This window comes from Fukomys damarensis, unplaced genomic scaffold (assembly GCF_012274545.1).
Source record: "Fukomys damarensis isolate Sample0158 unplaced genomic scaffold, DMR_v1.0_HiC HiC_scaffold_13, whole genome shotgun sequence".
Classification (NCBI taxonomy): domain Eukaryota; kingdom Metazoa; phylum Chordata; class Mammalia; order Rodentia; family Bathyergidae; genus Fukomys; species Fukomys damarensis.
This window is the reverse complement of record NW_022900925.1, coordinates 25,048,964-25,062,604: the sequence shown is the minus strand read 5'-3', so window position 1 is coordinate 25,062,604 and position 13,641 is coordinate 25,048,964. Positions and strand designations below refer to the sequence as shown.

The following is a 13,641-nucleotide window of genomic DNA, read 5'->3' as shown; positions in this document are numbered from 1 at the left end:
TCTGTTGGTCAAAAAATTCTGTGTAAATATGTGGTAGCCTAGCACAACAACAGTGTGAGGAATTCATCAATCCCTTCTCCAAATTGCTATGAAAGACTTAACATCATGTCAAGGTCTTGAGGCTTGCAATACACAAAGTACGTACAAGGTTTTCGTGGACACAAGCTTATGCAGAAGAGCAATACATCATCAAAAACTTTCCCACTAATTTTATCTATTTGTCATTTCTGCATCTTTATTTGGGACAATCTTTTTTTCTTCATTGTGCTGAGCTAAATTCTTCCTGATAGATAACTTCACTTTATTTTTATAACAGCCTATAAATACTAGAAAGAAGAATGACAAGAATATGTAAATCAGAAGAGGGATATGACTATTTATATCTTTATAAGCAAATCAAATTTTTTCTATTTTTTGGTTCTTAATCTCTAAAATTTACTGTTTATTTTATATAGACAATAGGTGTTCAAAAGATTATAGCTGATTTAATACACAGACTTTGTCATATCTAATAAAACCTTAATATTTGAGTTTGAATTTGTTCCCCTTCTGAGAGATTGTTCATAGGTCAGCTCTGAGCCTTCTTTTAATTTCACCCTTTTCCTTAATCCTCTCACTGATCCCACACGAGCTTTGAATACCCAAGGTACAAGCCTGGAGTTTTCATCACTTTATAATCACAAAGAATTTTTTCCCATTTTTGAAACAAGCTTTCACTATATAGTCCAGGCAGTCATGAACTAGCTGTGTAGCCTAGGCTGGCCTCAAACCTGCAATCCTTCTGCCTCAGCCTCCTGAGTGCTGCGATTACAGGTATGCACCACCACAAACAAAAAATATCTTCAACTCTATTACTTGAAAGCCATATCATGTATTCAAAGAAATATCTCAATATTTTGAAATAATTTTATATGCCTTATAATTGAGAATTTTAGGAAATAATATGGATATACTCTTTCCAAAAGAGATGAAATAGAATTTTGTGTAGGAAACCTTAATTTCTACTTATTGTTGCAGAGAGGAATGGCTAGGTAGGAAAAATGGCTTGTTGAACAAGGTTTTTGGCAAAAGTTCAAGACTATGATTTTATTTTATTAAAAAAATTTTTTTTGGTATCAAGGATTGAACTTGGGACCTTGTCCTGGTGAGGCAGGCAGTGGAACCACTGAGCTAAATCCCCGGCCCAATACTCTGATTTTAAATGCCATGGCTTTTGTGATTTTTCTAGTTTGGGGATCACTGAGGACACAGGCTTACCATAATGACTGAATGGTATCTCTATATAAATCTCTTTGCTTCTTAGCACCAGCACCTATATATGTCTGATGGCTTTAAATTTGCTGGCTAAGTCTGTCTAGCCTCAGTGCATTGGGAAAATCTCCAAAAGGTAAAAGCATGCTCTTTAAGCAAGTTCGTCCTTGGGCTGGGGATTTAGCTCAGTGGTTCTGCTGCCTGCCTCACAAGAAAGTTCCTCCCCCACAGAGCTGATTGTAAGATAAAATGAACATCAGTCAATCCTTAATGTTCTTGCTACTTACCCAATCATTTCTATCTAAAATGTATTATTTGTTTCTGGGGACCAAACCTGACCTCACACACACTAAGGATGAGCTCTATCCCTGGGCTAGACTCAAAATCCCAACTTGGTTTTGGTGTATGCAGTACCAAGTGTAAAATATAAAAGGTATCAAATAAAACCATTTTGGGGACCAGGGATTTAGCTCAGTGGCATCATGCCTGCCTCACAAGCACAAGGTCCTGAGTTCAATCCCTGGTACCAAAAAACAAAACAAACAAAAAACCACTTTAGGATTTTAAGTTTACAGTTTTTGTTAGAAAACTACTTTGATATCAGCAAAAAACTAGGGGCTCAAAAACTATCCACTTAATTGGGTATTAATTTCCGATAAATTATTTCAATAACACAACAAAATATTATTTGTTGTGTGAAGAACAACAACAAATAACCAGGTCTGCAACTTTGTCCCTATTTATTGAAATGCTTTTACACCAAGATCAGCTCTGAAGAGGAATTCACAACAATCTTCCCTTCTATCATTTTTCTCCTAAATGTACATAAACTCTGATCTCACTGTTTCGTTTTTGTTTTTTTTGTTTTGTTTTGTTTTGTTTTTTAGTACCAGGGATCAAACTCAGGTCCTTGCACTTGTGAGGCAGGCAGCAGCACCACTGAGCTAAATCCCCATCTCTCACTACTTCTTATAATGCTTATTTACAATTTACAAAAAAACTAGGGGCTCAAAAACTATCCACTTAATTGGGTATTAATTTCCGATAAATTATTTCAATAACACAACAAAATATTATTTGTTGTGTGAAGAACAACAACAAATAACCAGGTCTGCAACTTTGTCCCTATTTATTGAAATGCTTTTACACCAAGATCAGCTCTGAAGAGGAATTCACAACAATCTTCCCTTCTATCATTTTTCTCCTAAATGTACATAAACTCTGATCTCACTGTTTCGTTTTTGTTTTTTTTGTTTTGTTTTGTTTTGTTTTTTAGTACCAGGGATCAAACTCAGGTCCTTGCACTTGTGAGGCAGGCAGCAGCACCACTGAGCTAAATCCCCATCTCTCACTACTTCTTATAATGCTTATTTACAAAACTTTTACTTCAACAGAGTGCATAAAGATGTCTCTTCTTCATGTAAATCAGTAATAAATTTGTCCTCTAAAAGAGGGAGATCCTTTGCAAAAGGAAGAGGATCAAGATGGAGGGAAGAAGAGAGGAAAGGTGTTGTGTACCTGTACCAACATGGTGAGTGCAAACACTATTTACTGCAAGTATGTGCTAATAAAAATAAAAATTTAATGGAGAAAACTCAATGTGTCCTTTACTCTCAGTTGCTTTTAGTTCTCTGTTGATAAACTTCAATCTCCACAGTAAAAGTACAAACCAGAACAAACTCGGGGTGAGCTAGATATTTATAGACTCTGATGTGATGACCCAACAGCAAGTCAGAGTGCTATTAAGTCATCTAAAAGGTACACTCCACACCTCTTAGAACAAAAACATCAGTCACCAATCTGGGAAACAAAGGTCAAATAAGATACCTGCAGCTATTTTTCTGCCCCTCTAGCGCCCACCACAGGCCACATTGAGAACTAAATCCAGGACTTGCGCATTGAACTGTATCTCTCTCTCTACTCCTTTGTTTAAAAAAAAAAATTTTTTTTTAAATTTTGAGGTGAAGGCTCACAAGTCACTTAAGTGCCCAGGTTGTGATAAAACTTGTGAAGCTCCTGCCTCAGCTTCTCACAGTGCTGAAATTATAGGTGTGTACCACTATATCTGGATTTGTTCTCCCCTTGCTTTAGAATTCCTATATCTTTTAAAATATGGATATATAGGGGCCGGGAATTTAGCTCAGCCATTCGGTGGCCTGCCTTGCAAGCACAAGGACCCGGGTTCAATCCCTGGTACCAAAAAAAAAAAAATGGATATATGCTATAAGGTGTAACGAGAAGAAAGATAAATAACAAAAAGAATGTTTGGTGTGGGGGGGGAGTGCTAAGAAACCAACCCAATAGTCTGTCTAAAAATATTATGATTCAGAGACAGTGGTTTTAATTAGTTAGATATAAAACAAATTGAGCAGCTGCCTCAAGATCCATTTATTCTGAGTAGCTCTACCTTCAGATAAAATCCTATGTTGTATCCATTTTCATAATGATCGTCTCCTTAGCCAAGAGTAGAATATCTCACAATAATCTAACCCCTAAATTTTAGATAACACAGCATTTTTGAACAGCCAAAGTTAAGATGAAACAGATGTTGTAATAACTAAATGTGATGGCGCACACCTATAATCCAAGCACTCTGGAGGCTGAGGCAGGAGGATTGCCACAAGTTCAAGGACAACCTAGGAGTATACAGTAAGTTCAAGGCCAGCCTGAACTATATAGTGAGAACCTATCTTTAAAAACAAAACACAAAAACAAAAAATCCAGATGTTATAGTTGTAGGAATAATGAATAACATCTGCTCTCTTCAAGCATGTATAAATTCCGAGAAACTAAGATGAATGTATTTAAAAAGAGATAGTAAGGAGATAGACCATATTACCTAAATACATAGAACTTACCCTGTGCTTAAATCACTGAAGTTAGTAAATAAAAAGTACATATTTTAGAGAATATGTTTCCATGTGAAAGAGCGAGACAAAGATTACTATGTGATCAAGAAATTCTGAAAACATTTTGTTTTTGTCAAAATGGTATAATGTGTAGGTAATTTCTTGGTTTCAACAGACCAATACTGACAAATTAACACACAGATACCTGAAATATAAACTTTAGTTACAAGGTTTAAATAAAGTATTTTCACTGTAAGAAATGTTATGAGTACATCACATTAAATTTTACCTATGTACTTCTGTAATCAAATGAAAAATGATTATGTCAAAAACAGGTGATCCAAAGGAAGAACTGTCCTTAAAATATAAGGATAGTTATAAGGTATGTCACTGAACAATTAAAAACACAGTGCAGAAAGTTATACAAAATGCTGGAGTTATACAAAATAATGAGGCCCCAAAACAGAGACACCATGGGGGTGATTATCTCTAAGTAAAGGCAGAGTCTAATTTAAGCTTTCTAGTATACAGGAGACTCCAATGTATAAGGCAAGAAATACTTTCTGGTTCAAGAGCAATTGTAAAATTGATTAGACTTTTAAATACAAGAATCTAAAATAGAATATTCCCATAAATTTATTTCCATTAAGAAGCCAAATCATTTTGGCTCAAATGTTAAATATCAGCAGGGACACACTTCTATAAACAAGTCATCCTGTTAGAAAACATATATGGAGGTTCCAAAACAAAACAGTATTCATTCAAAAACTGCTGGACAACATATACTCCTCATTCAAAAGGGGTTCAAAGCTTGGACTTGAAGAGAGAATTATTCAGAAAAGTCCAATTACTCATCTATGGGGTGTCTTTAGCTCAAAGCTAAGGAAAGCTGCACACACATTTCACTTTTCTGGCTGTCTCTCAGAAAGGAACCATGGCTTTCAGGAGGGAAAATAGGCCTAGAAGAAATAATAATAGAGCTTAGCCTCCAAAAATTCCTTTCTCTGTTCAAAAGATTGGCACTTTGAGGCAGAGGCTCAAAACCTCGGAGCAATATCCTAGAAACTCCAAGGATGTTATCTCTAATATAAATATAAATAGACCAAGGGCAAAGATCTAATTTGCTACTCAAAAATCAACTTTAAAATTCTTTTTGCAGCAGAGTTAAAGAAAACTATGGACACAACACTTCATTGAAGTTTCTCCTGAACAACTCTATAGAATTAAAATGTTACATGATAGGGCTGGGGATTAGCTTAGTGGTGCTGCTGCCTGCTGGCAAGCAAGGGCAAGGTCCTGATCCCAGTACCAAAAACAAACAAACAAACAAAATGTTACATGATAATATGGAATACTGTTTCAAACAACAGTACTGAACATGGCAACTTCTAAAACCACTGTGGCAACTGTTTTGGCAACATGCATTCCAGGTAACTGGTCACTTGACAATAAAACATTAATAATATGGTAGTTTAGGAATGTTTTAAAAGTCCATCAAGGCCTACTCTTGGAATCTTGAATAAAAGACTTCAGGTTTAATATGCAACATCGCCAGGAACGTAAATGATAACTTCAGACCAGCACACTTTGTTAGCACTCACAGATTAAGACTATAAAAAATTGCCTATTTAAATCACCTATCTCAATACCCATTCAATGCAGGGAAGCAAGGTTACAGATTACACATGTCTGGGTTTCTTTCTAGTGAACAATCATGTTTGCCAAGTTAAAGCAGAGAAGTGAGAATGAATCCTCAAAGAAGTTGTCTACAATAAAAATTATGGTGTAGCCCTGGGGAAGGGCAGTTCAGCAAGACACAAGGCACAATCCACTGACCAACAGATCAGAAAGCTAATAAAATGTACAAGCTATAGTTCTGCGACTTAAATATATACTGAGATACACAGTGGAAGCCAAAGGTTTGGTCATTGAAAAGAGGCCTTAACAAATCAGTTCTGTGACGGTTTCCATTTACTTTCACAGTTTAAGCCTCAATCAAATCAGAAGTCTCTAGGGATTTTGAAATCACTGTAGATTAGAATCCTCTCTGACTCAACTGTTTAAATAACGCTGTGTATTTAACAATTCTACTTGTGAGAGACCTTTTGGACAAAATCCTGCTGCATGCTCTGTCAGGTGTTCTGCAGCTGTACATAATTCAAGGCATCATTGTCCGTATTTTCTCTAGCACTCATCTTAAAGATAAGAAAATGTATTATTAACAGCAGCTCTACTTAGCAGGCTTTGCTGAAAACACTTGTTAAAGTAGCAACTATCACGTACAAAGGCACGGGTCTCCTTCCAGATACCAATGATACATATTCATAGTTTGATTCTAAGGACAGAAAATTAATAACTGTGATAGACCAGAGTTAAGCTGATGAATTTCTAAACTTCATGCTTTCAATAATCAAACCATTCAAGCTAAAGCATTTGGACCTTCTCTGCATCCACAGATCAGGCACTTTGATACTCAACAGGTTGAGTAAATTGAATCCATATATTGTATTTACGTTCTCTGTCAAAGTTGCTTCTCTACATTTCAGTGATCAAAGGAAAAACAGTCATCAACCCTGTAGCCTTCAATACTATGTTCGTTACATTTAATCAAGTGCCAACTCCACTGCATCATTTACCAGCCTCCAGAAGGTTTAAATGTTAACAAATACAGGCACAGTACGGCATTAAAATGCAGCCCCAAACAAAACAACAACAGAGAAAGGAAGGCAAATGAGACTCACCCTAGATGATGTGCAAGAAAATAAACTTTAAAATGCATAACAAATATTTGGTAGGAGGTTTTCTACCTGAGGCAGCATCAATCACTGTGGAAACTCCCCTTCGATCAGAGACTGGGCGGGATGACCCTGGCATGCTGACTGGGTCAGAGCGGACTGGCTGGATCCTGCAATGCAATTTAATTTAATTCACATATGTTACTGGCATGAAAACTATGGCTTGCTACCACAGACCTTAAATCAGGCATGTTGGAATACCCAATCCATTAAAAAACCATTCATTCTAAAACCAGACAAAAAGGGAACAGCAATCCCTAATTCTTGCACACAGTTAAAGCACTACATTATCTTTACTTCAGACTCCTTCTAACTTATTTCTTAATGCTTTTCAATATATTTTTAAGTAAAGGATTGAAAAGCTGACAATTTAAAGAGAAAAAATAAGTGGACTGGGAGAGGAAATCATAATGAATATCATTGGAATTTGCAAGGAATATATATGAAGAGTTCTGAGACTTCAAATTAATAAATGGCATTATAGCTAGTAATTAAGTTGATAAAGGCAGCAATGTCTGATTCAAAATTTTAATAAATTTCTTCATAAGAATCAGTGCAAGTTATTTTATATATGGCAATAAGTATAAGACAAGCAAGTTGTATTGTGGGTGCAAGGATTTACTGAGGATCACTAATACCTGAGTAACCCAATAAAACTACCAGTTAGCATGAGATTCAGGGCAGACTTCAACAAAACTGCAATTTACCACATATACATAATTTCAAGTAGCGTCAGAATGATTAACATACAAATGCCAAGCATCTTTCCAGCTGCCTTAGAATAAATACTGTACTACTAACATAAAAATATGTGTGTGATTACAATGTCTTGGCATCCAAGGCAATTTACAGAAACAAAATCTTATTAGAAATACATTGCACATGTACTTTGAGTAACTCATACAATAAGTGTTACTGAATATTCACTGTACATAACATTATTTTGGGAACAAGCAGGAACAAAACATGAAATATAAGGTCCATATGCAAATATATGACATAGCACGTGGGAATTCATGAATTGTTGCTCATGAAAACCAAAGTTCAGAATTAAAAAATAACACCATAATACCGAAGACCTCAGAATGAAGGGGAGGACATAGTCATACAGTACACAATTATTTATGGGTGAACAACAGACTAGTGGGCAGATAAGATTATATTGCCTGGTAATGTAGCCATCCTAGTTTGTGTGAGTATACAACATGATGCTCACACAATGACAAATTTGTCAGATGACCGACTTCTTGTTAAGCATCACATGATCGTTTATGTAAGGTCCATATCAGGTAGAGAAGATTTTGTGGACCTGGAACAGGAATTGAGTCTGCATAGAGTAGAATTAGACCTTCATATCTGTAGTTTCAGATTCTGTGGATGGAACCAAAATTGGAGCAAAAATATTAAAAAAATAAACAGTATCTCTTTCGAACATGTACAGGCATTTTTCTTGTCATTATTCTGTAACCATCCACTTTATATAGTATTTACATCGCATTAGACATTGCACCTAATCTAGAGATGATTCAGAAGATATTCCAAGGTTACATGCAAATACTATTCCACAATAAAAAGACTAGAGCAATCCCCTGTAAGCAGAACAACTAACAGATGTACAGATGAAGAAGAGCAAGAAGTGTCCTTGAGGCAGAAGGTCAGTACAAGCAGAGCCTTAGGGGCCGGACTAGCACGACAAATGCAGGGAGATTAAAAGGCATGATCTGGCTGGCACAGACTACATACACATTCCTGGTGGGGGGAAAGAATTTGATAAGTGACATGAAAGAGAGTCTAGAAGTAAAAAATGCCAAGTACCAACAACAGACAAAGATTTTTGAATGTATGTTTGTTGTGGGAAAGAAATGGAAGCAATGAATAGGATGATGCCCTTCCCTAGTATAAGATGTCAAAAATACTGATACACAAATACTAGCCATAGCTATAGAGCATTATCCAAAATTCCACTTCAGTTTGTTTTCCCAAAGCAGTTATGCTGATCCTGTCACGTTGTGGCAATAATTAGCTCTGGGATGGGCAAGCCTAAGCAAATGCGATAGTAACAAAAGGATAGCTTTGGCTTCTAGAAAACAAGTTTTTTTGTTCAGAACAACAAAAAGCTATCCTGTTAAACATCATCTGGGCTAGGGATTTAGCTCAATGTTTCCTACTGACTGCTTTGCAAGCACAAGGTCTCAGGTTCGATCCCAGGTACAAAAAAAAAACAACAACCATGTTCATCAAAAGTAAAACTCCCTTCTGATTTAAGCTGCTTATGTAGGCTAATATAGTTCCTACTGTTAATTTATACTAGTGTTTCAGAATATTCAGAGTTTGAATAAGAATAAAGATTGGCCAAGAATTAATGTGTTGAAGATGGACTGGCAACAAATATATATTTTTTCATTATTTTTTTTAATGTTAGGAGAGGAATGGAAGGGACAGGAGAAACAGGGAGTTAAGATGTGTTATGTACATGTACCAACTCCCCACATGAACGTAATCATCATATACTGCAAACATGTACTGATAAAAAAAATTTAAATAAAATTTGATAATTAAAATATAAACCGGTGGAATGATGGAAACATTCTGGGATTAGATAGTAGAGATATATTATCATCCACCCCCGTTTTTGTTGCTGGGGGATCAAGCCAAGAGCCTCAACTACTGAGGCTTACACCCAAATCCTGTATGGTACACTTTAAAATTGGTGAGTTTTATGTTATGTGAATTATAGTTAGTTAAAATACAACAAAATGCATTGTTATCAATTTCTGAAGAATGGAAAGAAAGGAGTGTATATTCAGTTTCTTTTACATTACATGTTTTTATTGAATTACACATTTTTGTATTCAGTGAATTATATATATTGTATTTCATTAAGTTTTTTTGGTTTGTTTGTTCATTTTTGAAACAGGGTCTCACTACCTAGTTCACGCTGGCCTTGAACTCACTATATAGCCCAGGCTGGCCTTGAACTTGTGGTGATCCTCCCTGCCTCAGCCTCCTGAGTGCTGAGATTACAGGTGTGTACCACCACATGCAACCTCACTGAGCTTTTTTTACATTATAAGGAAGAGCTGCCATGAGGTTAATACTCAATTCCTATACAGATGCCAGGGAACAAAATATGTAGCTTTCGCACTTAGGATAGGCTATAGGTAGGTATATTACCATGCCTTACATATTTTCAGTGATACTTTATGGGGCACAGGGCATTAACTATGGATCATTTCAGACAAAAATTGAAACAAGTATCTGACAATTTAAAGGAGAATAAGGTCAATGCCCTGCCATAGCACCACTGTGCACAGACCTGAAGGAATGTACATGTCCTACAGAAGAGAAACTGGAACTGAGCAACAGAAAACAATGTGCAGAATTTAAATAACTATATTTCTTTTTTTTTCCCCCTTGTTCTGGGGACCTTGTGCTTGTGAGGCAGCGCAGTGGAACTGAGCTAAATCCCCGGCCCTAAAATAACTGTATTTCTGATTGGATGTTGACTGGAAAATGGTACTAAATGGGGCAATGAAAATTGATATGAATCACAGGCAAATTTCTCATAACTGTGCTATTATGGGATTACAAACCTAATCAATATTCTAACAATATAAATCATTAAAAAATCAAAATTAATTTATAAACATACTGTCAATGTAGCTGTTTGTAATATCCAATAAATAGAACAATATTTTAATCAAACATAAATAACTTAAAGTCATATAAATGAAAAAATACTGGGAACTCTTTCATACAAGAAAAGGGAAATGACTGAGGAAAGCTCTGAAGAATGTTGGAAATATGGTTACACTAAAGAAGCACAATGAAAAGATTTTAGAAAACAGACTATATCTACGTGAAGAGTAGCCGAGAAAGCTGGAGGAGGCCACAAAACAAAGGGACAGAGTAATATCTGCAAGAGCTGGAAATACCTTCCAAAGAAAAAAGATAAGGTCTGATGGCAGTCACCAGGAAAAAAAGGGGCAGGGTTTCATGCATTTACAGGGGAAGAGAATAACTAGGTTACATAGATGTAAAGACAATAAATGAATCACCTACTTTCAAAGCTTTATTATTAACATGTAAGTGACTAAATGACTATTGAAACATGATGACTATACATCGCATTACCAAGTTAAAAAAGGGCTGTCTGGATGGGACTCCCTGTGAATGGCTTGACTACCTAACCTAGACCATACCTTATAAACAGCAACACTGAAAGTGGTCTAACGCCCACAGTACAATGGCACTGTTGTCCGATCTCTTGGGGAAAAGGTGACATTTCTAGAAAGTCGAAAATATTATGTTGGAACAAAAAAAGCAAAAATATGGGGAATAAGAAAAACTCAAAACAAACTAAAACTATACTCCAAAATGGACACTAACTAAGAACTTAAGACAAGATCCTCTTTAGGAACAATTATTTAAGAAGACACTGGTGGGGAGAGATGTAAAAGGGGGATAGTTAGGAGCATACTGCAAGATATATAGTTTCTAGGGTGCCAACAATGGGACTAGGTCAGGTTTTGAATATATTTTGGAACTGAATTATCCTCACTTGAAGAATTAGGTGTGGGAGGTAAAGAAGATGTCAAGAATAACCCTTAGATTCCAGCTTGAAGGCCAGGTGGTTTGAGGAATCAATTAAAGTGATGAGAAAGGATAGAGGAACAATAGCATTACAGTGTGAGAAAAGAGTTGCAATTCAGACATGTTCAGTACTGGATGGTCTGGACATCATCGAGAAGAAAAATAAAATAAGCAGCTGGCCATATTCAAGGTATAGCTTCCAGCACCTAGTCGAGTACCTGGCAGGTGTTCAACAAATAAAAATGAACAAACAAAACAGCCCTTTCAACAACATTGGTTTTATTATGTAATTTTCTTATTGTTGTTGTCAAAGGCATACCTAAAAACCTATTTCCAAAATGTGATTGGAATATGTATTTGACTATTATTTTAAAGACATGAAAGAAGGTCGGATGGCTGGTTTATATTCATACACAGACACTCCAAATGAATATATTAATCATAAACAATTCTCCAATTCATATTTCCTACCTGAGACTGTTGAGATCAAGATCATCTGTATCAAAATCCAAAAGAGGCTGTGGAGTGTCACTGGGACCATGAGACTGCAACACAGATGAACTGGATGATATGACTGTGGTTTGGCCGGAAGGGTGGATGATTTTGAACTGAAACTGTGGACCCATCCACAGACGTCTGTGGGGTCCAGTATGTGTTACAATTTCAACCTTGGAAAAAGTCAGAATCAAGATTTAAATGTATTATGACTTTCTTAACCTTTCATAATCCCCCATCCCATCATTTAGCATGCATGTTCTCCAAGAAGTATACATTAATGAAATGTGAGTCAAAGTACCCACAATCAAAAGGTGTTCATAATCACAAACTACAGATAATCACTGCATCTCTCTTATGTAAATATACATACATATACATGTACATTAATATACAACACCAAAGTCACATGAAGTAAAGGGACTGGCTGCCTGTCTCCTACAACTAGCATCTGCTCCCTAGGTACTATCTCTTTCATTTATTCAAGACAGTACTTACTATACTGTGAGCATGCATTTATCACTGTATCTATGAATTCACACAGATTTAAAATAATTCTTTCAATGAGGATCAAGCTCATAAAAAACCTCAATTTATTCTTGAACTATCCAAAGAAAGAAAAGGTCTGAAATAATTTTTAACACCCAAAGCCAATTTCTACAATTCATTATTACAATAATTACATTGTATTCACTATTTCCAAAAATCTACTTTTAAATGAAGAAACTATTATTTTGCACCAAACTAGATTTTTTCATTCTTAAAATACTGTCAGAATATTTTCACAATGGGTACAAACTTTGACACATAATTTTATGTCTAGTAAAGCGGCAATACAAAACTGCTTTATAAATTTTATGTGTTATGAAAGGAGTTGGGAAAGTTCCCAATATATTAAACACTAATATATATATATATATTTTTTTTACCCTATATTCCTCTACTATCTCCATATGGAGATAGTAGAGGAATATAGGGTAAAATCTGAAAATGGACACATTTTACATGATTTTACAAATACATGATTTGAACAGAGGAATATATAAGCCTTTGGTGGAAAACTACCATATTTCTTAAAGTCCTGTCTTTGTTATACCTGTATCTGTGCACTTTATGGAACTGCCTTTCCATGTGCCTCGAGTCTTTGCTCTGATTCTTTTATATTTAATCACACTTTTCTGATGGCAGCGATTAATTCTTAACAAAACATAACTGAAACAGTTCACAGAGCATAGCTCTGTGTTTGAGTCCTCAAGGGCAAAAGCATCATGGTCTTGGAACAATATTCACATTCCCACTAGTCAATGGGAGAAAAATACTCAGATTGAGGACAGTGATTTCTGATTCAAGTAGCTGTATTCAGCAATGTAAATTAGGCCACAGATAAAACGTTCTGTGTATTTTAAGCTCAAAAAAATCAGTGTCACAGAGCCGAGAGGTAAACAGATGCCTGTGCAATTTCACTGAGGCAATGGCCAGATGTTCCTATATTCACTCTCCTGTTGTGTGCAGGACAAACATTTTGTATATACTTTCACACTGACAACACACATTACCTTTTCTTTTAACTGAAAAGCTGAAGTGACGGACAGTAGATTCTTTGCCAGGAAAATCTTGGGTAAAATTTTAATTTAGGAAAATCCACAAAAAAGGATGAG

The 13,641-nt window shown here is 35.8% G+C and overlaps 1 protein-coding gene across 9 annotated transcripts in view; it reads right to left on the bottom strand.

Annotated features, from left to right (window-relative positions):
• Bcas3 (BCAS3 microtubule associated cell migration factor) overlaps positions 1–13,641 on the bottom strand; it is a 530,094-nt gene that overhangs the window by 253,399 nt on the left and 263,054 nt on the right. For all 9 annotated transcript variants that reach the window (XM_010626745.2, XM_010626749.2, XM_010626748.2 and 6 more), the window contains 2 exons: positions 11,960–12,156; positions 6,908–7,005 (listed from right to left, as the gene is read on the bottom strand). In XM_010626745.2, the coding sequence (XP_010625047.1) occupies positions 6,908–7,005; positions 11,960–12,156 (295 nt within the window). The remainder of the gene's footprint in view (positions 1–6,907; positions 7,006–11,959; positions 12,157–13,641) is intronic.